Source organism: Lactuca serriola, chromosome 4, assembly GCF_051521515.1.
Source record: "Lactuca serriola cultivar US96UC23 chromosome 4, Lser_US96UC23_V15, whole genome shotgun sequence".
NCBI lineage: Eukaryota > Viridiplantae > Streptophyta > Magnoliopsida > Asterales > Asteraceae > Lactuca > Lactuca serriola.
Window position 1 is genome coordinate 71679811 of NC_136411.1, and position 27359 is coordinate 71707169.

Consider the following 27359-nt stretch of genomic DNA (forward strand, 5'->3'; position numbering starts at 1 on the left):
ATTTACTCTAAATTAGCATTTGCAACACTGGAATAGACTTAGGATAGTAAATCACTAAGCCAATAAATGGTAACAAATAGTAATAACCTCAAATGTATTTGGCTACAGACTTTTTAAATTCTTAAATATCTAGTTATTTTTGTGTGTCTAAAAATAACAATTATTCAAGATGTTTCTAAAAATAGAATATAAACCCAAAAACCATAACAAGAAACATCAATGTTATACTAATTAATGAGTTATACTCGATGGATTATTTGACCCATAACAAGAACCGATTGAATTCAGTTAGCATAGAAATAAACATCACAAATCTTCAATTCTTTTTTCAAGCATGAGCAAAAAAAGTGTTTTTTCATTAATTCATACATAATTCCAATATGTAGAAAAGTATCATAACCATTCTGTTTTGTTACTTCTTTTCACTTGTTTGTTTGTGGTCATTTTCTTTCTTCTGCAAAAGGTTGTTGAATCAACAAATTCACCTGAAAAGTACAAACAACATGAAATTTCATATAAATTTATCACATGTTTGAACCATTTGAATCATAAAAAACATTAATAAAAGTATTTAAAAGAAAAAAGAAAATGAATGTGAAAATCTGAAAACATCTTAAAAGAATTTGTAAAACCATTTGGCAAACTTTTAACCTATGCAAAGAATTCGATAACTACATTAACACCAAAATATAGCAGAAAATCCAAATATAAGGTTTCAAGAAAAGAAATAGAAAACAATTTGAGAACTTACCTTGGTTTATCTTGTAATGTGACTAATGACTTTAATACCCCTGGTCCAATCTTGTCAGCAAGAACACCTTGTTCTGATATGAAGAGCGACTTCTCCTTTACATAACTTTGTAGTTTTTTAACATCAAAATCTAGCTTTGTTTGATCTACATTAACAATTATATTAATTATGAATAACAATAATAATAATCAAATAAATATTGAATACATAAAAACATCTCGGATACCATAAAATTGTACTATAGACAGAAAGCATCGATAAGACTAGTCTTAAATGAATCCAAATTATATTATTGATGATACCTACTAGTCTTGGTGATGTAATTTTTTTTTTGTGGGCCATTTTTCTATATTTGGTAAAGAAAGCGATACATCTAAAATTTAAATTGATGAGGGTAAAAACTAAAAAGAATATAAGTTAAATAAATGGGCCATGACACTCTTCAAGGTGTGTACTAAAGGGAGCACATCTTCTACAAGAACATGCATGCCACTTGTTAAACGATACCTCAAGTCAATATATCTATATTTTTTTTTTTTTAAAAAAAATCATGATGCCACTTAGTATCTATAAACTATCTAATTTATATTACAACATTTCAAACTATAGATGTCACCACATGTTTGTTTATAAAACAAGATACCATGTTTTTCTCAACAATTATTTGAAATCTTTATAACAAAATATATTAAGGATGACAGTTGCAAGGTGAAGATATTAAGAGGAGATTGGGTTGTTAGTTTTAATCTTTATTAAATGATGCAATTTTTACAAATAAGCATAAGTTGTTTTAGAAAAGCAATCCCAAACACCCCCTAATCAAAGAGTAAGGGCAAAATAGGAAAACATTATTTGAAGAAATGCAGTGAAAACCAAATTACCTTTCTCCAAGATAGTATGAGCTGCATGAAATGGGACCCGAGCAAATATATCAGTTCCTGGGAACATCATCCATGTTTTGTCATTAGAGTCATGATTCCCACAAGTTGCACACATCTCTTTAACCAGAGGCTTTGACTGGTCAACTTCCTTCATCAGCAGCTCAAACGGTGAAGGGACACTTGTTTTTGTTGTTCGGGCTCTTTTCCTTAGTGCAGTCAATGCTTCCCTGTTCCCATTTCTCAATCTGTCATTCTCGACTAACTGTCATCGGGAAGGGGTAAAATAGTCATTTTACATAGGGACCAAATTTGTAATTTACCCCAACCAAGATAGTCATTTTACCTGGTGCCTTGCAAGTAAAAGTTCCTCTGCTTCAGTCTCGATCTCAATCAGCTTTCCTTGAAATTTCTTCATTGTATCATCCATTTTTAATCTGTTAAACATAAACCTGATTTTATTGAGGCAATGATAATAATATTGTAATCAAAATGATATCTTAGTGAATAAACCTATTGATTTTCATTTTGGATATTGATTAGATAAAACATATATTACAGAGAACGATTAAATTTGGCGTTTAAAAAGTACTTGAAATAAAACAATGACATTGTAAATTAATTTAAGGAATAAAACTAAAAACTTGTAACATCCACCCATACCATAAACCCTACTTCCTGCAAGAATGCAAGTTCCAGCAGAAAAGAGTGTGTTTTGACGAAAATACCCCTGGCCATTACAAACTAAAAATGATCATTACATGTTTTTGACCAAACGGAAATATCACAAACTGCCAATGAACCAAACAAAGTGCTTCCTCAAGATTGATCAAATTTGTGATTCCTTAAAAGTTTATATATTATTTGCAATGGTGGTTGGAGGTGGCAGACAGGTAGGTTTATGATATTTGCAATTGCCTAAATGAGAAGTGACTTTTTAGTTCTAATGGTCAGGGGTATTTCAGTCAAAACAAGCATTTGGCATGCATACCAAATACCAATTATGTTTCAAGATGTACACATAGAGCCATCTTCATCTTATAACTTTGCACACATAGTTTAGCCTTGTGGCACAAATTCTTAAGAACAACATAAGATTAGAAACTGATTAATTTTATAATGTTTCTTTCATTGCCACACAGTTGTGTATCAATAAACACATTTTCATCATCAGAAACACCAAAAATATAGCACCAATTACGTACATTTATAAGGATGACCAGATTTCCATCAAGTCAAACCTTCGATTCTTAACAATCCAGCAACATGCATTGAAATCCTTACATTTTTATATTCATAACATGAATCCCTTATTCATTACCTCAAGAGAAATACAACATGTATTCACTCGTGTTCCACATACCCAAATCACATAAACCCTAACACCTATATCATCAAAATAAAAAATAAAAAAGGTGTTATTACCTTTGATTGATGTATTTCTCTCAAAGGGTTGTTGAACTTGTTAGATAATTAGCTTGAATCACCAAAACACGCACATTATCTTCAAAATGTGAACTCTCTTCATTAAAACTCAATGGTCAACCAAGTCAACAGGAGCATACAACTTTACCTTCCATGTTTTTAAATTCATGCATTTAGATTTAAATGCATTTCCATTTGTAAAGTCGTCATACAATTACAAACATACTTCAAACTTTTTCACTTGTAGTTTGCACTCGTTTCATAAACCTTAAACACATATAACATTATTCCCAACTGCTAACTCATTATTTACACTTTGAAATAAATAACCACAAACACATTGACAACACTTCTACAACACATCCATGTTTTCACTACTTTAGTATTCCTCAAGATCTAAACATTTCCAATGCATCAAACTACTTTAGTTTAGAAATTAGAAGTACCTCATCATAATACCTCACTTAAATCATCAATTCCATTCATGACTTACTGCTTTCCTATTACCTATTAAGGCATCGTACTTTTGTATCATGTTATATTTACAACATAACCCATCTGCTAATTCCTCTTTAATCCATGAAGCATTACACAATACTTTTATTCATCATGTCACTTTCTAAGGACTTTATATGCCTTGAATCCATTTGATGCACAAGCTACAACCCATCAATGCACAAGGTACAACCCATCAATCCATCATATAACATAGATTATTAGAAATTTTAGCAATCTACATGATTACTATACATAATGGGTGCCACCACAAAATTTTACGACCAATCTTCTTATTTATGTATCTTATTACTATTAGATATATTCACTGTATTGGTGATTAAATCATATACCCTTTTTATTCATGCGTCTAACATCCACTTACCCCATGTCCTTACAGAATTTGGATATTGTTTGTAGTGGTGTTCGTATCTTCAATGGGGATGATAGCTTCTCTCATCATCACTGTTAAGAACCTGATTCGTTTTGTCCTAAATCTACCAATATATATACAAGACTAAATGGTTCAATTGTTATATAAGAACATCCCTTAGAAGAGAACCAACTGAAGTGTGATTATGTGCCCCAAAACTTTAATGCTTCAATTGTTATATGAATATTCATTACCTACAGCTACTATAGCAATTATAATCAATAGATAACGAAACAAACCATGATGATAGGTCAAATACTTGATCATTTTAATTGTAAAGTACAAAATAAAACAGAAATCAAATACAAAATCACAAATCAAAGTCAAAGTCAGAACTAAGAAATCAAATACAAAGCCTGAAATCAGATACAAGGTCCGAAATTCAGAATTCTCATAAACTGAAATACAAAGTCAGAAATCAGAAATTTTCATAAAATTCAACATTTCAACTGCAAAGTCAGAAAGTCAAAACACATTTACAAAATTGGAAATTCATACTCATTTACAGAATCAAAAATTCAGTTATTAAAAAAAAATACTCAAGACTCGGTCACTCAAACAGTTTAATGATCAATTTGGTAAAATAAGGAGTGAATCTGTGTGCCCATACATTCTTACAAAACTAGAAATTCATAATTGTCACACTCATAGATTCTTACAAGTTATAAAGAGTCATGAGTCGACAATTACATGATCAATTTGATAAATGAAAGGAACTATGAATCTAAGATTATGTGAAACTGTGAAAAAATAACAGAAACCAAAAACATGAATACGTAATGAATTTTTTTTAATAATCTTAAACAATGATACCTAGGCTAAATTTCATACTTCACTGGATTTTTTAGTTATCAAGTTTAGATTTTAGAAGCATGTATGTGCAATAACAAATAATTTTTTGAAACTATTCGTTACAGAGATGTTTTGTATCATAGATAAATAGAGACTTATGTGGAAATTTTCATAATCTTCTACTCAAGCACTGAACGAAAACAAACACAGTTAGTTTGAATTATGGGAACTAGACCTACTTCAGATAAACCCATGATTGAACTATTTTCATAAAGATGTCTGTCAATTATAAATCCAACAAACTCCAAATCAAAAAATTTCAAACAAAACCCAAATCCTCTAAACCAGATAAAACTAACAACAAATTGAGTAGCACTGGTAGTCTAGAGCAACAAAAGCCTAAAGCAAGATGGTATAGCATTTTATAACCAAAACAAAATTACAAGCTACCTAGGATTTATCAGCTATAGTTATTTATTAATCCACATATAGAAAGACATTTATAAAAATCACTTAGGTGATGTTTGTTTTTGAAGAGGTAAAATGCATGCAGTCGTGTTCCACATCAGCAGAAGAAGATGTGAACCATAAAATGTTTGTTTTTTAAAGTCTGCAGTCTGCAAAAAGAAAACTGATAAAAAAAACATAAAAAGCGATGGATACATCATACAACCAACAACCCTTTGTATAATCAATTTATCCGTTTGTTCCAATAACCCTTAACTATTATTATGGTTTAAGAATACATACACACAATCAATATTTTATGTTCTCATGTGCTTACAATACATACAGACAGTCAATAATGTATGTTTTGTCAATGCATTGAGGTAGGATCTTGAATGGAATCTGGATAAAAGCTTAGGGTGCGTTTGGTTGTGGAAAATTTTCCAATTTTCTAGAAAAATTTTCCAAGAAAATCGGAAATTTCAAAAACGCGTTTGGTTCGTTCAGTTTTCCAAAGTTTTCTAAGAAAATGAAAATTTTCAGTTTTCCAAATTGTATGTAATTTAGAAAAGTGATTTTTATAGTTTTCCAAATTTCTAAGATGGAAAATGAAAACTCCACCCTTTCCAACCAAACGCGTTTTCATTGAAAATTGAAAATGAAAACTCAACCCTATTTTCTGAAAACATTTTCATAGAAAATGAAAACAGTTTTCCACAACCAAACGCACCCTTAAATTTTGCCAATGCATTATAGGGTGTTACTGTTCATCTTTTCGAATTTTAACATAAGTGTCTATCAGGTGTTTCTCAAACACATAAAATAGAACAACAATTAAAAAGTCAAACATATGACTTGTGAGGTACTGAATTCAAGAGTGGCTCGTTTTTTTTTTCTTCAAGAAACTATAACCATGCTTAATAAGTGAAGTTAAGACCAAAACCTTGGTATAAAAATAAGACTTATATTCTACCCCCACCTTCTTTAAAAGATGTGTAGATGATAAGAATTTCACCAATTGTATGTAAAAGCCTAAAAGGTAAGACTTATATCTATTATTTTACACTAAAGAACACTTGTTTGTAGTGAAGCTTTACCACAGCAGTAGCTTCTGGCTGCAAAAAGTAAAACTAGAAAGGTGTATGACCAAAGGTTGTGATGCCCTTTTTATGAAAAGGGTAACAGAGTAGTCAAAACACCAATTAGAATTCATTAGGATTCATATGAGCTACCAAACAGAATTGATTAGGATTCATGTGTACATGTACATTGAATAACTGTTAGCATAAGTAAACACATTAAACTGAACTGAAGTATAAGTATAACTATGGGATTTATCTAGTGCTTTAAGATTCTCTTGGGCAATTTACCAAACACTTGGCGTGCTCAATGTTGTTGTATAGGAACCCACAACAAATAGTTAATCCCAAGATTTCATTAACAACAAGCCATTTTAAAATTTACTTGCAAAAGCAATCAAGGAAAATCTGAGATTTTTAGATGTTAATCAGTTCAAAAGAGGCACCACTTTTGGAAACAACAAGCAGATATGGGATTTTTGTAGCAATTTCGTACCTGAAGTATGGAGGAGATCGGAGGTCGCAAGGGTGGAGACCGGCGTTGTCGAGGGCGGAAATCAGCGCTGGCGGAGCTTGGCGTCGGATGTCTGCCCTTGGTGGTGGGAGTCGATTTCAGGGAGGTGGGAGTGATATCAGAAAGCGTGGGAAACTTGTGGGTGTGCGAGGTAGACGGTAGGGGCGGCGGTACTGTGCAAAGCCGACGATGGGAGGAGGTGGTCGGCGCTGGAGTTGGTCGGAGGTCGGAGGAGACGGGAGGGATGATGTAGTGAAGGAGGGTGGTGTTTGATGGAGGCGTACGTGTGAGGGGGAAGGACGGAACGGCGCGACTTTTTTTCTTGACCGATAACAAACCAGAGTTTTTGACAAAAAAAAAAGGTGTATTTTAAAAAAATATTTCCCAAATCAATAGCCGATAGCCCTATATTATCTTCCGACGGATCTAATAATGTTGCCTCCTCCTCCTTTTCTTCTTCACGCCTCCTAACACCTTGTTTTGAAGTTCGACTTAAATTATGTGGTATGGGCCAAAATAACGATCTTATTACCGATGTGGATCTACCGAAACGGCGTTATAACGGAAGAACATCCCTCTCCCCTTCTCGTTATATCTCGTTATTGTTGCATCTCGTTGCCGTTATCACCAGATGAAAGTATGAAACGCCCAAAATTTTGAACGTTAGGCCCTCGACCGTTGACAATGATTACTTGATTAAATATTAAAAAAAAATCTAATTATAAATACATTTCATTCTCATACATTTTATACATATATTCATTCTTTCTTTCTATATTTTATAAAATCTACTTCTACTTCAACAACAAAAAATAGAGCAAAATCCAAACACCTCTCTACCTAACCAAACCTCAAACACACAACCACCATCTCCAACACAACCATCCGTTAAAACGCAAACAGGAGGGAGAGGGAAACCTATAGCGGTTGAAATGGAAAATAAGGAAGCTCTACATTGGTGGACACCGGATGAAGGAAATGTTTTGGCACAAGCTTGGTGTGATACTACTTCAAAAGACGAATGTCGTGAAAATAAGATGAAGAAAGGTATTTATTGGGAGGCGGTGTACAAAGAATTTCACACTATATTGAAGAAAAAAACATATCGCAATACGAACATGCCTAGTAGCAAATAGATTCAAATTAGCAAGCGGTGCACAAAATTCAATGATATTTACAATCAGTTTAAGGCGCAACTACAAAGCGGAACCAACGACTTTAATTTGTTCAAAGCTGCAAAAGAACAATATCGGGTCGAGATGGGATATATATTTGAGCTCAAGAAAGTGTGGGAGTTGGTGCGATTTGATCCAATGTGGAATAAAACTCCCACATCGTAGTAAAATGCTATGTATTACGTTTAATAATGTTGTCTTTTACAATTGATGTTGTTTTTATTGTAATCTTAATTTTACTTTTTAAAAATTATTTCTTTTTTTGTTTTTTTAATATTATGTTTTGTAAAAATATATTTTATTTAGATATTATGTTTTATTTAAAATATATTTTTTTAAACAACAAAAATAAATTCGGAAAAGAAATAAAAAATAAATAATAAAATGGAAAAAAGTTGGTGTTATAACATGCTCTTAACATGGTGATCATTTCCCCACTTGGTGTTATAATACTATTGGTGATGTGGCATGTGAGGTGACACCAAAATGTTGTTATAACTAGTTGCACATAAAAAGAAAAGAAAATTGGTGGATGTAGGGAGAAAGTAAAAAAAAAAAAAAATTGGTGTTCCCGAGTTTCATTAAATAAATAAAAATAGAAAGAAGTGGAAGGAAGAAAGCAAGTCCTCTGCTCGGTAAAGGAGCATTCAGGCATCGGGGGAAGAGCTCAAAGCCGAGGAGAGCCCTGTGTCCCGCTGATAGAATGGAAAGGGAAGGGCCAGCATCGATAAACGCTCGAAAACCATCGGCGGAGGGGGTCCCCCTTTTCACCAAGGAAGGGACGAGTCGCATTGACGATGAAGAAAAGGTAACACGAAAATAGAACAACGGGTCTTTCTTTTCGGTCTTTACTGAAACAGATACACGAGCTTCATCTCATGCATGATCTTTTCAGAGCACGGGTCGGGAGGACATTGCAAAAACGCCAGTGGAGGTCTGGTCCCAAAGTCTAGTCTTTCTTCTCCTATCACTGCCTTTGGGAGAACAGCCGGGGTAAAAAGGTCCTACTTCCTTACTCAAGTCATTACTTTGACCGAACCATAGGCCGAAAAGAAAAGATTTTTTAGATACTTGTTACAGCCTGACCAAGAGCGCAAAAGAGCTTTATTTAGAATTAGAGTAAGGGCACGCCATTTGCAATGCCTTTTCTTGATTTCGACAGGACCCCCTTCCAACAGGAGAAAAAAGATTACGCCAATGCCAATTGCTAGGATATAGAGTTTCTAGCGATTACGATTATAAAGGGCAGGAGATGAATTAAAGAATCGTACTACAACTGCTAAAGAGAGATCAGAGCTAGCACTAGAGGAAGCGATAACGGACAAAAGAGCTCGGAGAGTAGTGCAGCTAAGCGGGAAGATTTGTGGTCTATCTGAAAGAGCATATCGCAAAGACAGGTATATTGCACATACTGATTGATTGATTGTATAAATTGAGTCTCAATTAGAGAGTTATGATATATCTATAGTACCCCCGCCGATGAGACTTTCCAGTTCGAGGCTAGAAGCTACCAACAAACGGAAGGATCATTTCCCCTCTAACTTTCCTTCCGATTTGGAAATATTTGATAGAAAGAACAAAATGATTCATTTTCATCTCAATTCTCTCAAACTCAGGAACACAAAATGCATATTTCTTTTCCTTTCTTTTATCTTCTTTTCTCTCCTTACTTTCTTTGTTTTGCTTTTGATAAAACTCGGAAACTAGGCATAAAAGAGCCTTCTTTTTTCTTTCTTCCCTTCGGGTAGGGTTTTTGACTGTAGACACGTATTAATGAATTTAGATTAGGTAAGTATTTTTGTTCTTGTTGTGTTTTTTGTTCATGATTTCCAAGTTATGGGTTTTTAATTTTGATTTTCTTTTTTCATTCAATAGCGCAGATGACCTGATTTAAGGGTTGAAGTTAGATTAGGGTTTTTTTTTTGTTTCTGGTTTTGTTATTGCCCTGTGATTTGCAGGTTTTGTGTGTGGATTGGTGGTGTATGTTTTTCTTTTTATTTGGTTATTGCACTTTAACATGTAACCATATGATTTGATCTAGTAAAACTAACAAAAAAATATTTTTTTGATATATAAAATGTGTTTCATCTTCATCATTTGCAGGTTTTATGTGTTTTATATGTGTGGACTTAAGCATAAACAAATGATCTACATTAATAGCAAAAATATTTATAAAACCGTAATATATATATATATATATATATATATATATATATATATATATATATATATATATATATAGGGAAGGGTTATATGGAAAATAAACAATTAGGGCAACACATGTTGAAACCAATGAAAGCATGACAACACATCATTTTGGAATAACTACATAAATAACTTCCATAGTAGATTGCTTATGAATAAAGAAATGCACATGTGTCACTTGATCATTGGTTCCAGCATATGTTGCCCTAATTGGTCATTTTCCATTGAACCTAACCTTATATATATATATATATATATATATATATATATATATATATATATATATATGTGTGTGTGTGTGTGTGTGTGTGTGTGTATGTTTCAAACTATACCTATCTGAGTATTTGGTAAATGTTTTTAAAACTACGTCTATTTAGTAAATAAAATTTTAAAATATACTTATTTGGTCAAAAACTTATACAACCACTAGAGATGATAAATTTGGACACCTTTTAAATAAAAATAAAAAATATGACTTATCCTGTTTTAATAATCCTCAGGTTTTGAATAATTGAATTTATATATGTATTCACCGAATCAATGAAGATCTAACCCTTTTACAATACTAAAATTTCACAATTTGATGTGTATTGCAACGTAATATTTCTCAAAAAAGATAAAATGTCTATTTAAACAAGATATACATTACTTAATACTCAAAATCCTATACAATAAGAATTATATTTTACTAAGACATCGTGTTGCATCCTTTGATATTATATATATATATATATATATATATATATATATATATATATATATATATATATATATATATATATATATATATATATATATATGGGGGGAGGGGGAGAGGGGGGAAGACCAAGATCAAATCAAAAGAAAAAGTTTGGTAAAAATGTAAGGAATATTTTATATACAACAAACAAACAAAATAAATCATTCAAAAGTAAGATGATTCAAAAAAAAAATCCATAAAAAACCACCTTCATCATTCATTTATAAGGAAATCAATAAATATTCACTATTATGTCAATTTTAATGAATATCAACAAAATCATCGAAAAAACAATCATCAAGATGTTTTTTTCGAATTTTTTTTTATGAATCATGTTATTTTTATTCATTTATTGATTCAATTGTTTTGTTCGCCAAAAATAATTGTGGAGTAAATCGTCAATGATCCATACTCAACCCATTAATAAAAGGGTAAGCAAGTAAACGAATTAAAAATCAAAAGCCAAACCCTTAAAATTATTATGGTTTTGGAGCAAAATATAGTCAAAACCCGCTCCATTGACAAGTCTAAAACCACATCATTTTGACATGTAACGTCATAACAAAACTAATAGGAAATGAAACCATCCCGACTATATTTTTTTAATTAAATAAAACGTAATTATATGAAATAAATAAATAAAAGGAAACTACTTCATTAATTATAAAAAAATACAAAATATAAAGACATAAAAAAAAACATAATCAAAACATAGTAGAATATTACGAGACGCCTAATCATCATTGTTCATAACATCATCATAATCTTCGTCTAAATCATCTATAAACATATCCAATTTTGTCATTTGTATCGTTGAACTACTCGTCGACAACGGAATTCATTTGAGCATTGAAGACATGTGCCACTAAATCATCGAATGTTTGTGGTGTCCAACTCGATCGTATAATTCCTTTTTGTTCGTGATGTGCCCCGACATACCAATACCTACTCCTTTAACGTTTGGTAAATTCTCATTTTCATTGTACCGACAAAACCGTCTTTCTCTCGTCTTTTATAATCATATTATGTAATATGATGCATGAGTATATTTGGATACTTATTCTTTTTCGCTCGAAAGATCGTGCTCGTACTGAGAGTATCTTTCAACATCTCTTTAGAACACCAAATGTCCGTTCGATATCCTTCCTAGCAGATTATTAGGTCGGCTTAAACTTTATTCACTTTTCATCATAAACATGAGAATGATGTCACAAAAGTACCTAACTTAGTATACCGACTTAGTATACCCCATCAGTACGGTAATACTCACGCTTATATGATGTTTCATTTGCTTAAAACGACACATCATACAATTTTTCAAGGTAGATGTAGTTGAATATCGACGATTGGTCTAAAACATTGATGTCGTTGTTGGAACCTAGTGCACTAAAAATGCATTTCATATCCAACGATTAGGGATGAACATATGGACCGGGGAACCGGCCGGAACCGGCACCGGAACCGGAACCCGATGGAACCGGTCGGGCCGGGACCGGGACGTTATTTTTGTGGATTTTTAGAACCGGGAACCGGTAGGAACCGGAACCGATTTAACCGGAACCGGTAGAACCGGCAAAAACCGGAACCGTATAATGCTATTTTTCAAGGAGCGGTTCCAACATTTGAAGACACGACAAGAACCGGTAGGAACCGGTAGAACCGTCGGGCCGGTTCGGTTCTTGATTTTGGCCGAAGCCGGTTCCCCGGTCCGGTCCGGTTCCGGCCGGTTCGGTCCTTTTGCTCATCCCTACCAACGATCGCTTCTAAAATAATTGTCGAATGCGTTTTATCACCTCGTTGTTGGAACCTGGTGCACTAAAAAACTTTTGTTTTTATAAGATCGTGGACATAAAAATATCTACATAACCTATATTTTCAAAAGACAATAAAAATAATTTTTGATTTAAGAAGACATCTTCTATGTTCGAATCTTAATAAACTATTTTAACTTATTTTTCAAATTATGTTTAATTTAAGTTAATAATCATACTATTTAAAAAAAATTAAAGTTTTTTAATGTGATAAGATACAATTTTAGTTTGTAACGATTATTAAATAAATGGTAATTTTTTGTTTGTCAAATTTACATAGGAAGATAATTTAATTAATTGTTTGAATCCTGACAATATATTCAACCTAAAAATAAACGATATTTATTTCAACAACATTTTGCAACATGTGATGTGAAAAAAATAAATTTTCATGTTCTTCGTACTTTGAAATTAGACCCCATTATTTTAAAATCAACTTCTTCTCCTATGACTATTACATCTCTTTTTAATTGGTCATGCATCCTCCCTAATCTAGTGTTTCCTTATAGGTGGAAGCATTGTTCAATATATATATTGTAAAACAATATTTGTCGAATATTACCTAGAAATTGGACAATGTTTACAGGTTCAATTGAGAAAATAAAAAAGGTTGAGAATTGGGGAATTATTTTCAGCCACTCATTTAATCTAAACATAAAAAGACACGGTGGCAAACTTGTAAATATGTTAATAACCTTCAATCTCAAATACGTAACTATAGATAACTCGATAACAGTTCATTCATCATCAAAATTTTTCCTCCAACCTTCAATAATCATCCAGATTTCTTCAACTAAACCGGAATTTCTTTGCTGTTCATGAAATTGGAATCGGAGTTTTGGACTCGCAGTCACAGTCGGCATTGAAGGACTCAGAATCGGTACTCACAGGTTCCCAATCGGATTTTTGGAAATCAAAATCAAAATGAGAAATCGATCAGACATAGGATATCGCATCTGAAGTCGAAATCGGAAGTATATGATGATTTGGAATTGATAACTTGATGTTTTTAACATTTTTAAAATAGTTAACTTGTATGCACTCCAACTGTTTGATGAAATGCATAAACTAAATTACCACGTTATATTCACATATGAATATGTTTTCTCACCTGAATCAGTATATGATTATTAACAAATATGCAAGTCTGTATGTTATTCATATGTGAATAAAATATAAAAATTATATATGTTTGTCAAAATACCTTCAAATATTCATAAGTGAATATATTCACAAGTGAATATATCTTGTAATATTTATATGTGAATATACCGTGTAATATTCATAAGTGAATATATCATCTAATATTCACAAATAAATATAGTATGTAATATTCACATATGATATACCATATAATACTATATAATACTCACATATCAAATATCATTTAATATTCATAAGTGAATATACCATCTAATATTCACAAGTGAATATACTATGTTAATATTCACAAGTGAATGCATCGTCCAATATTAAAATATGAATATAATATGTTTATTATATGCTATATTTATATATGAATGATACTTAAATTGTAAAAAAAAAATCATATTTTTTATTCATAAGTGAATAACGAATGTACTGTAATAAAATCTGATGCATTTTTATTCACTTATGAATAACGATAGCTGAAAATATAAAAAAAAAAGTAAATTTTTTATTTTATCTTAAAACTATATCAATATGGATGTCTATTTGTAGAAAAATAAAAAATCATGAATTTTGGTATATTTAAAATCATTTTTTGATAAAAATAGCTTCTAAAAATTAAAAATAAAAAAATAAAAAAAATAAAAAAATAAAAAAAACTATGTTTTTGTATATATTAAGGTAATGATTAGCATAGTTTAACGAAATATGTTTTGTTGGAAAACACATGTGCATTCCTTTCCCATTTCCGCCGGTGCGTTGGAGGCTTTCGCGGCAAAAATAAATGATTAGCTGAGAATGATTCCCCCATTCTCAACCTTTTTTTTCTCAATTGAACCCTCCTATATATATATATATATATATATATATATATATATATATATATATATATATATATATATATATATATATATATAAAATTCGAGCCAATTTAAAACTTTTTGAATCATTTAAAATCATTCAATTTTTACAATTAGTTTTCATAAGAGTTTATACATCAGAGTTCCCAGAAATCATATTCATCAATCGAGGAAGTGTACGGTCACGCCTTCGCCTTCCCGCGGTCATCTGCTGAACCTGAAACAGTAAACTGAAACTGTAAGCCTGAAAGCTTAGTGAGTTACCCCCAAAATACCAACCTCATAACCATAATCATATCATATCAACAAAACAGAACAACCATGCATCTCGTGTCTATAGTGTGACTGGTCCGCCCGCACCGGGCCTTCAGTCCACCTGGTCCACTCTCTTAGTCTACAGTATGACTGGCCCGCCCGCACCAGGCCTTCAGTCTATCTGGCCCACTCTCCGAGCCTCGGCACGTCTGGACCGCCCTCTCGGGGACTTCAACTTATCCGGACCGCTCGTTGGGCCTTCGGCCTGACTAGATTTGCCCAACCCGAGCCTGCAATCTACCCGGTCCGCCCAGGGTGTCTTGGCCTACTGCACACAGCAGGACCTGCCTCAACCCTTTCCCCAAACCAATAAACATGTGCACATAAATATCATACGCTAGCATGCAATAACAGATAGTCATACAGATCTAACCGATCTCTAACATAACATTATCCTATATACCAGGATACCGACCTAAACCAGGTCACTAACATAGCATCATCCTATATACCAGGATACCGACCTAAACCAGGTTACTAAACATAGCACCATCCTATATACCAGGATACCGATCTAACAGATCAATAAGCATATCAAACAAATACAAGTATACAATCCGAGAAAGGGTCGGCCTTGGTGCCTTAGACCATGTTGATATAGTGAGGATAACTCACCTTGCAATTCCGGACTGAACCACGAAATCACGCTCCCGAAACACTGCCCCAAACTCCAACACCTAACCATCAATGATCCAATTTATAAATACCCGCTTACCAATTATCCTCAAAAGTCAAAACGGTCAACCCTTAGTCAAAGTCAAAGTCAACTATGATAGCGACGATGACGATAAAGGTCAACAGTCCATGTTGACCTCAACTCGTCGAGTACCCTCAACTACTCGCCGAGTTCCTTGCATTACCTGCCAACTCGCCGAGTCACCATGCCACTCGCCGAGCCCAAGGCAATCTTCATCGGACTCGCCGAGTTGTTCAATCAACCCGTCGAGTTCATGACCATCTTCATATGATTCGCCGAGTCTACCATTCGACTCGCCGAGTCCCTTCAGTCCTTCATCCATACAGATGCTTTCTAAGCCATGCTAAGCCTCCATACTGCATATCCAACTTCCCAAGGCATGCTTGTCACGTAAAGTTGCAACCTTTACGTGCATGCAAGGCTCTAATGACCCAAAATGCCAAAACCAAACTTGAAATGGGGTTTTACACTTAAGGAGGGGTTCATACTTGCCAATGCAGATAGCTTTATGGACTTACAAATCAAGGAGAGTTCAGATATGAAGTTACAACATCAGATCTGAGCTCATACCCAATAATAGCTTCATAACCAAGCCAAGAAGCCCTAATTTCATCCAAAGAGATCTAGAAAGCAATGAGGCCAAGATCATGAACTGATACCTCAAATGAAGCTAACTGAGATAGATTTTGCAGATCCACATGAGTCCTTTGCTGCTAACTACTTGACATTTCAAGCTCCCTTCACAAGTTTCACATTCCAAAGCTCAAAAACACACTCAAATGAAGCTCTCCCACGAAATAGGGTTTTCTGGACTCTATAAAGGATGTAAGGGACTAATGGAGGCTAATGGTTCCTTAAATAGGGTGCAAAACCCTGGAATTTAGGGTTTCATTTGTCAGTTCCTACTCGTTGAGTCCCTCCTTGGACTCGGCGAGTAGGTCACTTAAACACGCGGATCTGCCCGCTGCTACTCGGTGAGTCAGGCAACCGACTCGTCGAGTAGACCTTGAAATCATGAGAAATTATCACCACAAATTGATACACGGGAATCGGGGCGTTACAATATATATATATATATATATATATATATATATATATATATATATATATTGTGACAACCCAAGTTGTTCCGTTACATTTCCCCGTTACCGTTAACGGAATATTCCAGTTTATAAAAGTTCCGTTAATTGGAGGTCGTCAATTTAATAAACGTTCCATTTGTTTACATTTAATATGTTAAGTCGTGATATAAGGAAATAAAAACACATGACACATATTTCCACTAAATTGGAAAATGTTAGTTTTTATTATTACGACCACTAAATCGGGTGCGACCAAAAGCCCTGTCTAACGACAGTATCGGGTAGAATATCACTGAGCTCCAACTCCCACCCATATATAAGGGGGAGTAAACTCCATTTGGAGCTTTTCCACCCTCTCTCTCTAACCTCTCTCCTCACCCAAGTTTAAGGTCCAAAAACATAGATTTAAGGCTCCAAATCAAAGAGGTAACATTCCTAACTTGTTATCTAACCTCTTTAGCCTTCAAATTAATGTTTAAATTAAGAATTAGGACCTGGAACAAGTATTTACGGCCAAGGCACATGCATAGGCCGTAAACACATAAAAATGGGGGTTTAGAGCCATTTAACCCTTCCAAATCATTGTTGGGACTTAGATACGACTTTGAGGCTTACAAATCGGGACTTGAAACATTTAAATCATGAATTTTGAGGAGTAAAAAGGAGTTTACGGCCAAGGATCATTCTTGGGCCGTAAACCCCTCAAACATGGGGAGTAAACACCTTTTAACATGTCAAAATGCCTTGAAACTCAACCAATAGCCTTGTGGTAAATCCTAGAACCATCTAAAAATAGTCAGGAGGCCTTAAACATATCAAAATGTATCATACAAGAGTTTACGGCCATGGCACATACCCTTAGGCCGTAAACTCATAAAAGTATGTTAAATGATGCCCTTAAATCATCCCAAGGCTTGGAAAAATTACTAGAATCACATGTGATTGCTTTAAGTGCCTCAAATCAACTATCCTTAACCATAGGAGAGTTTACGGCCGTAAACTCCAAGTTTACAGTCGTGAACTCCCTTTTAAATTGTATAAATTCATTTAGTCAATTCCAAGGCATTTTAGAAATTCATACCAACAATCCCCAAGTCCAAACAAGCCATTAAACACTCAAAATCGCACCAACATGAGTTCACGGCTGTGAACTCATGTATGTATGTTTTATGTGGCTGTAAACTCCCTTGAATGTTTACTCTTGGGGAGTAAACTCAAATCCCAAGTCCCTAGTGCCATTTCACGTCCGTAGATGTCACCCGGGTCACTCCAAACGCTAGTTTTGAGGTGTTTAACCTCGTTGGAGTGTAATGTTCAATATAATTAGTGAATGTATATCTAGTTAATTATATATGGACATTATTACATTTTGCATAGGGACATCACGAGTAATCAAGCCCCAAACACCCAACCGGCACCCTCGTCGGACCTACTCACACCAGGTGAGTTCATACCCCTGAATGAACCTTTTAAATGTTTTTCATGTTTTATAGGGGGGAATACAAGTTAAACATGCCAGTTATCATATCAATCACATGTGATTGATAACCCGCATGCATAAGATTTTACCACACTGTATACTATTTTACCGAGTAGGACACTATAATGGTTTTCAAAAAGGTTTTTCGTTTGTTTCAAGACTCTTATTTATACTGCTTTATTTAAAACTCACTTTAAACTGGTTTATAAAGGTTTTACAAGATTTTAATCAAAGTTCTCTTTCACAATGTATACTTTTACTTGTTAGTTACTGCTGCTTCGCTTATACTTATTTTATACTCCTACTTGGTAATGCTTTCACTTCCTGATACGCTTATACCTGTTATTGTCTCTAATTCACTTATACTTGTAGTCGCTTATACCTGATAGACGCTCTTACTTCACTTATTGTCGTCTCTACTTCATGATACGCTTATACTTGTTCGACATTCCTACTTCACTTGCGACCGCTCCTACTTCACTTGTTCGACACTCCTACTTCACTTGCGACCGCTCCTACTTCACTTGTTAGACACTCCTACTTCACAAGAATCACTTCTACTTGATACAAACTCAGTCGTAGTTAGATGTATGTTTGTGCTTATATAGGTGCATATAAGTAATGATTGAAAGACTTAGGAATGCTCGTCCGCCCTATTTCCTTTTCTTCGTTGAGATGTGGTCTGGTGGGATCGGATGGCTGTCCGAAGGTCGTTTGATTCATTAGTTATATATTATGTATATGAGTATGGACATACAGGAATTCTCTAGTCAGTTCAGTTAAGGGTCTTTACCTCTAGTCTACACTTACATTAGAAACACACTACCCACTATTTGGAAGTCTCTACCTCTAGTTTAACACTTACACACTACCCACTATTTGGAAGTCTCTACCCATTATTTGGGATGCATCTTCAGGACACGACCTTCTCCGTCGTCTAGATGGTAACCAGAATCTCCTGTAGGGAGAGCGGACATTGTGTGTATAGATCTATACGAGATTGACAACCCCGCACCCAGACTGCTAGCTACAGTCCCGGCCTACCAAGTCAACGGGTGACAAATGTCATATTTTAGACGCTTGTAGGGCGTCTGGTACTCTAGTCAGTATGGTTACGAGTATCCCGGGTTACCTTATAATTCATTGGCTTTAAGGTAACGGTATTTCACCGGCAATTTACACTGTATGCTGGTAATTCATTTTCAAAGTCACACTGTTTCGACCTTACAAGACGTATCTTTCATTTGATACTGTCTGGGGTCTGTTTTCTCTGTTTTGACCTTACAAGACGTATCTTTCATTTGATATTGTCTGGGGTCTGTTTTTCACTGTTTTAGACCTTACCAGCTGTACCTTTCATTTGGTACCTTCTGGGGTCCGAGTCTCTATTTGTTAGATTATACCAGGCGTGTCGTTGTTCGATACTCTCCTGGAGTCTATGATTCCTTGCCTTAGTCAGCAGTTCTCGTTGCTGAGGCATATGTTATTCCCGGATGTCGTTTGCTTTCCTCAATAATCAAATTCAGTATTTTAATAATGATAGCAAGTTAGGGAAAATGACTTTTTACCACATAACACTGACCAGTCTTGGTAGAAGGCTGCTTTATTAAAGAAAATGTAGGATTTTTTAGAAAGAACTCTAATACACAGTAAACACTTAAACTACTACTTTATAAAGTTATTTGGATAAATGTCACTAAATACTTATGAACTCACCAGCATTTGTAAAAATGTTGATACTCGCTTTTCAAATAACTTGTATTCTCAGGTCAGAAATTAGACAGGTACATCCCAGGAGCTGTTGATGAAGATAGCTTAGTACCACGCTGTATTTATTCTATTACTTGTATTACTTTAATGTATTGTAAAGTAACCATGTAAAATTATTACTATTAATGCAATGTCTTGTTGTACTTTGATTACTATAATGCATGTGTTGTTATACTTGACATGACGTAATACACCCCAGAACGTTTCCGCCGTTCCGGTTTTGGGGTGTGAAATTGTTAAAGTGTTTACATTTTTATGTAGAGGTTTGATTTTGTGGTAAGTAAGTTGTAGTTGGGTATTAGTGGATCTCTTATAAATATTATTGAACTAGATGTGAAACTCGTGTATTACACGGGTTGATTAAAAAAATTATATACGAAAATATAAACTTTAAATATTTTTTTTTAAAACATTAAATATCAAAGTGTAAACATTAAGTATTTTTTAAAATAAAATTTTAAAATATATATACAAACAAAATGATGAATAAATAAATAATTCAATTTATATTAATAAAACAAACTACAGAAAAATAATTATATTTTGACCATATAATATTATTTTAGTTTGTCAATAAAAAGAAATAAAGTTTGATTATTTTTTTATATAGACGATTTTGTCTAAAATGACAATAAACTTTAAAAGAAATATGTCAATTTTGAATTATATATATTGAAAGAAACATATTAAAATTTGAAAATATAAGGAAACAAATTAATGACACATTAATTACTTTCTATAACCTAAAAATTAGATAGTTAGTTAAGAAAATAAAAAATTACCATAAAATGACAAGTGGAAATTAATTTCTAAAAATTAACCACAAAGTTACATGTGTCCAAATGCATAAGAAAATTGACAAGTGGCAAAAAGTTATTTATTTATTAGGAAGGATATATATATATATATATATATATATATATATATATATATATATATATATATTATATTTTATCAAATAACAACTTACATCTTAACCTAATAAATGAAAATCAATTTTGTCAAATGTCATGTTCTCATTGAATTTGACACATGTCATTTTCTAAGTGTTTTTGAATTATTTCTTTACCACTTGTCATTTTCTTAAATTTTTCATTTTTCTTAAATTTAAAATCCACATTTTAATGAGATTTATATATGTAAAGTAAATCATTCTATTAAATTGCATAATAAATGTTCTACAACCTTTATTACTTGCTTTATTTATTATATTCTTTGTATTTATGTAAAATTATTATTTTAAAAAATATATAATGTTTACAATTTTATATTAAACGTTTTTTATAAACCCGTGTAATACACGGGTCTCACACCTAGTAAATATATAAAAACAAACAACTTAGAGTTTCTATATAGATATTTTCTTACATTTTTACAAAGAGAAGCTATATTACTAGTGAAAAACTACATACCATTTCTTAGTCGACAACAACCCACATAAAAGATTGACTTATAACACATTTCCACGCAAGTTGTTACCAAACTAAGAAATACTTGGTTACTTATTTCAAGATTCGTACACAAATTGCATTTTAATTTAAAAATTAAACATATATACTCAATTTGTTAACACGGCTTATCTACTCTCGTGTCATATATGACAAAGGTTGAAAGAACATATTAGCTTCATATTTATTGAGGGGTTCCAATAATGCATTTGATGTGTATAATATCGGAACTACCTCACGTTTTTGTCTCATTCTTAATTATGCAACTATCGTTTAGAGGCTAAATTTTCTTAATTTGGCAACACAAATGTCCTAAATTTTGGAAAATACGATATTTTATTAGAAAATCCATAGATGCCATTTATTTATTTTTGCTAAAAAGTGTTATTTTCACACAAATGGCATCTACGAAAAATTATATATATATATATATATATATATATATATATATATATATATATATATATATATATATATATATATATATATATATATATATATATATATATATATATATCATTTTCACATGTCATTTGTAAAAATGTTTTTGTTAGACTTTTTTTGGTGAATAATTATATTTTTCATAGACATTATTTATGAAAATAGTTTTCTCACACATTCTATTTCTTTTTAAGAAATGTCTTGTGGCATATGATATTTGCGAAAAATGACTTTTTCTCATAAAAAACGAGCTTAAACTCTAAAAGAAACAAAAAACTAAGGAAAAATTAAATATCCTCCTACTATTTTTTTTACAAATCCTTATACCCAATTAAATAGTGACATGTGGATATCTAATGCTCATTTAATGATATTTTAATACATTAATATGACACATGTTATTATTTAATTGGATAGAAGGATGTGTAGGAACAAAAATAAAAAGATATTTAATATCTTTTAAGATAAACTTCCACTGTCTTAAAACATTGATCTTTGAAACGACCTTACTGTTTAGACATAATGTTTCCGAGGATGTGATTGAGATTGATTTTAAGAAAATTTCAAGTTTATATTTTTTTATAAAATGAAGGAAATTTACGTAAATAAATATTTTAATAATCTACAATAGAAAGCTTATTTTTTTCGCAAATGACATCTAGCGAAAATGACATCTATATATAAAAAGATGTGACATCTAAAAAAAAAGGTCTGTCAGCTAAAAATCACATGGTGATTTTGTAGATGCAGTTGTGATATGTGAGAAAGATCACTATTTAGGTGTGATTTTGATTAAAAAAAATATATTATTACTGTGTTATTTAGAAATTAGTAAATGGATAGACATATCTGTTTTTTTTTTTCTCAATTTTTTTTTCGTCTTCTGATCACAATCAAAATTTAAAGTACCAGTCGATTAAGTTGGCTCCTAAAGGTGAGGATGATGCCGACAGATCTTTTAACGGAGTCCGTTTTCGTTCTTGATAGTTGAAACCCGTGTTATCAACCAACTTTCTCACAACACGTAACCAGCCATCAGTTTCGTGTTTCGAAATTATTATCATCACCATTCAGAAAGTTTATCAGTTTTTTCCAGTTTCAGAATCATGGCCATGAATCCAATTCGGGTAGTGTCACGGGAGCTAAGGTAACTTGCCCATCATCCTACACATACACATATACACTAAATGCACATTATCACATAATGCTTTCCTCTATCTTCAAGTCATCTTTCTCAAGACTCCATTAATCACGTTGCATTGCTTATGGGCTTTGTATTGGTATTCCTCAATTAGGGTTTCTTTGCCTTGCCCACCAGGTGTTTGATAAATTCCTTCTGTCAGAGTTGGGTTGGCCTGTCAATGATTTTTGTATAAATAAATGTTGTTCTCGTAGAAGAACTCTCATTGTATCTTGTTTGTTTTGATTTATTAAACCAAATGGAGAATTTGGAGATTGTTCAGAAAGTTGGAGTTGTTTTGGTTTGTGTGTATTTGTCATGGAGGATCATTAGATACATATGGAGCTTTTTGGATGTTGAAAAAGATCCTCTTATTGTGCTTGTTACTGGAGCTGCAGGCATGTCTTTTGGTCAACTTTTCATTCTTATGAAAAGAAAACTATTCATTTTATAAAACAGTTTTCAAGATTAGAAATTGTCAATTCAAGTTCAGGAATTCATCAATTACTTATACATTGTGCAAACAAATCTGTACATTATCCTGATTTCATCCATTTCTAAAAAGAAGTCCTGGATTTTATTATTATCTAATATTTCTTGATTTATTAATTTCCAATGAACTTATGTCACAGGCCAAATAGCCTATGCCCTATTTCCAATGATCGCAAAAGGGGCAATGTTGGGTCCAGATCAACCAGTAATTCTACACATGCTTGATATTGAGCCTGCTGGTGACATCTTGAAAGGGGTAAAATTGGAACTAATGGATGGAGCATTCCCTCTTCTCAAAGGTTAACTTTCTAAACATATTGATTGTCATGTATAAATTCTTATCTAAAGTTAACTTTTGTTATTTGTTATATATCTTTTAGGTGTTATTACCACGACCGATGTTATTGAAGCTTGTAAAGGTGTCGATATTGCAATCATGCTTGGTGGATTCCCTCGTAGAAAAGGAATGAGTAATAAAGATTTAATATCCAAGAATATTGGCATTTACAAAGCTCAAGCTTCAGCCTTGGAACAACATGCAGATACAAATTGCAAGGTTTGTTTGTCAGACAGACCCTCTGTACCTGATTTATATCTCACATGATACACTATCTGGGATGGGGTGGGCCAGCTCAGCTCAAGGGTTGCTGAAAGAATAAAGATACCTATCTGATTATGGGTTTTGTTTATTAGACCTAAAAATTTTAAGATTGATATTCAATTATGCAGGTTCTTGTGGTTGCTAATCCTGCAAATACGAACGCACTTATCTTGAAAGAATACGCGCCTTCAATCCCCGAAGAGAATATCACATCCCTCACAAGACTTGATCATAATCGCGCATTAAACCAATTATCTGAGAATCTAAATGTACATGTTGGTGATGTAAAAAATGTTATTATGTGGGGAAATCACTCCTCAAATCAATATCCGGACGCTAATCATGCTATGGTCAACATTGGTGTTGGACATAAATCCGTGAAAGAACTTGTTGCCGATGATAATTGGTAGCTCTTCACTTTTTTTTTCTCAAATTTATGTTTAAAGTATTAGCAGTCGCAGTGTGAAAGTTTTAATTCCAATGTGGATTGGCTTCTGGTGGGCCCCTGTGTACCTGATTTACATCCAGGGTTGCTAGAAGAATAATTTTTTTTTTTGCAGAATGACTTTTTATTTTGAAATTTTGATTACTTTTAATGATATTGATTATGATTTAGGTTGAACACGGAGTTCATAACAAATGTGCAACGAAGAGGTGAAGTTATAATAAAATCTAGAAGGTTGTCTAGTGCGTTATCTGCCGCAAGTGCTACGTGTGATCATATGCGCGATTGGATTCTTGGTACTCCTAAGGTTTGATTGCTTCTTCTTTGTTTTCTTGTTTTGCTTTCTTTTATTATTTATCGAATATTTTATTATTATATTATTATTATTATTTGATTTTGCAATTTTGGGATGTAGGGAACATGGGTGTCGATGGGAGTTTATTCTGACGGGTCGTATGGTATCCAACCGGGGCTAATTTACTCGTTCCCTGTCACTTGTGAGAAAGGCGAATGGTCAATTGTTCAAGGTATGTTTCCAATAAACATTATTTTAGCATAAAAAAACTTACACTGTATGCAAAAGATAGCAATGTATTTTTAATATTTGTTAATTATAGCATCCTACTTTCATTTCTTTTTCTATTATGACATTGTACTTGCTTTTTTTTTCTCATAATAAGCATTAAGCAATAAAAATTTACTTAATTATAAAATATCCTTATTGTTTTTAGAGTTCAATTGAGGTTATATTGATATGTGCAAAAAGACCCATGTATGACATTTAGATGGAATTGTGAAATCGTAAAATGTGAATATATTTAGAATTTTTTATTGAGTAATTATTTTGCAAAATTTGCAATGGTGTGTAGGGCTAAAGATTGATAGGTTTGCAAGGGAGAAGATGGATGCTTTAGAAAAAGAGCTCATTGAGGAAAAAAACTTTGCCTACTCATGCCTCCATTGATAATCAATCTTATGTGTAATAGGAAAATGAGTAGTTTTTATATTATCATATCTGTATAAATTCTAAATAAATTATCGAACATGAACCCTTAAAGACTGTTGATGTATCTATATTTATATTATGTCATGTTGCTTTTCCTCGGAGTTGAGTGTCTTGACCACAAATCTAACATCTTTAGAGAGTCTTGATCAGAAATCTAACAACTTAAATTCTCTAAAGAACACCATTTTTAGAATTCACAAGTTAGATGTAGTTTCTTTGTGTAAGTATTACCATTAAGGGCTTCCCTATTCCCTATTGATTATAAAATTTCATCTTAATACGTCTTTAAGAATATAATTCATTTTATACATGTTATAAATAAGTTTTTTCACATAAGATAATAAACTAATAATTGGCTGTATTAACCTTTTATTACAAAAAGTAAGAAATTTACCTACAATAATTGTCTATATAACTTATATACGGGATAATTACGAGTGTACCCACATCTCGATGTTAAGACTATGTTTGGCAAACCTTAATTAACTTATTTTTTCAGCTTTTTAGGTTGTTTTTTTTAGAAAGAGCCAAAGCTCAGCAAACTAGCTTTTTAGATTGTTATGTTTGATACACCATAAATTAGCTTATAATCTAACTTTTTAAAAAATTACTTATACTAATGTTTCGACAAGCTTACCGAGTGTTTTAAAATTCTACAAGATATACCATTTATTATATATATATATATATATATATATATATATAAGTCGATCTACATGCTTTTGTCATTTTACATATTTCAGATAGTTTTGCCAAAACATCGACTAAACTTTTATTTCTAAAACTATGTAAGTGTTTAAATATTGTTTGTCAAACTGAAAGAAAACCTTTAAAGACACATGACTAGGCTTTTGGTTAACCAAATTGGAGTTGGGTTGGATGTTAACCGCTGCTAATAGGTAGTTGTTGTCTTACTCTTACCTTCTCCGCCTTAGTGGGCTTTAGCCCACATAAAGTCACAAGTGCTTTGCTTTGCCTTGTATCTTTTTGTAGTTTTATAGATATCAAATCTTTTAGACCATTTCTATAATTTTACAAATTAAACACAAAGATCGATTCTATGATATTTTCATTTTACTGAAATAGAGATCATTTATGTAATTTTACTATTAAACATAGACTATTTCTATAATTCTACAAATTAAAAACATAGTTATTGTCATATGTACCATTTATGAAATTTTAATATTACATAGGGACCATAGTTGCAAATAAAAAACACCATTGCTTGATGAGTTGATGTAGTTTGGACTTGGCAACAACAAAACACAACATCATAAATGTTAGGCCGCGTTTGATAGTTGCTGACTGAGAAAGGTCTATCTGAGTAAGAAATTCTGACTGAGTAAGAAATCATGCTGTTTGATTGAGAATCTGACTGAATGTGCTGACTGGTGTAAAATGACCATTTTACCCCGATGCTCTACACGTTTCTATACAATATGATGATAATAATAATAATAATAACAACAACAACATTAATAATAACAACAATTACAATAATAATAATAATAGACATTTATAATAATAATAATAATAATAATAGACATTAATAATAATAATAATAATAATAATAATAATAATAGACATTAATAATAATAATAATAATAATAATAATAATAATAATAATAATAATAATAATAACTTCC

General features: G+C 32.4%; 2 protein-coding genes across 8 annotated transcripts; one reads left to right on the forward strand and one right to left on the reverse strand.

Annotated features, from left to right (window-relative positions):
• Positions 1 to 204: 204 nt before the first annotated feature.
• LOC145101851 (P53/DNA damage-regulated protein) lies at positions 205 to 7216 on the reverse strand. Of its 5 annotated transcripts, none has more exons than XM_079039138.1 (6): positions 6797 to 7216; positions 2293 to 2359; positions 1976 to 2066; positions 1633 to 1894; positions 752 to 896; positions 205 to 485 (listed from the first exon to the last, which is right to left on the reverse strand). In XM_079039138.1, the coding sequence occupies exons 3-6, from the start codon at positions 2057 to 2059 to the stop codon at positions 482 to 484; spliced, it is 495 nt and encodes a 164-aa protein (XP_078895264.1). In that variant the 5' UTR covers positions 2060 to 2066; positions 2293 to 2359; positions 6797 to 7216; the 3' UTR covers positions 205 to 481. The 5 variants fall into 5 exon arrangements, with proteins under 5 accessions (XP_078895264.1, XP_078895263.1, XP_078895262.1 ...); XM_079039137.1 differs by lacking the exon at positions 2293 to 2359 and adding an exon at positions 3055 to 3133; XM_079039136.1 differs by lacking the exon at positions 2293 to 2359 and adding an exon at positions 3055 to 3202.
• A 15710-nt stretch (positions 7217 to 22926) lies between these two features.
• On the forward strand, positions 22927 to 25811 carry LOC145101852 (malate dehydrogenase, cytoplasmic-like). Of its 3 annotated transcripts, none has more exons than XM_079039140.1 (7): positions 22927 to 23133; positions 23799 to 23957; positions 24039 to 24214; positions 24388 to 24665; positions 24876 to 25011; positions 25120 to 25231; positions 25574 to 25811. In XM_079039140.1, exons 2-7 carry the CDS (start codon positions 23825 to 23827, stop codon positions 25666 to 25668), a joined length of 930 nt encoding a protein of 309 aa, XP_078895266.1. In that variant the 5' UTR covers positions 22927 to 23133; positions 23799 to 23824; the 3' UTR covers positions 25669 to 25811. The 3 variants fall into 3 exon arrangements, with proteins under 3 accessions (XP_078895266.1, XP_078895267.1, XP_078895265.1); XM_079039141.1 differs by having other exon boundaries at positions 22927 to 23113; XM_079039139.1 differs by lacking the exon at positions 22927 to 23133 and adding an exon at positions 23311 to 23564.
• Positions 25812 to 27359: the final 1548 nt, after the last annotated feature.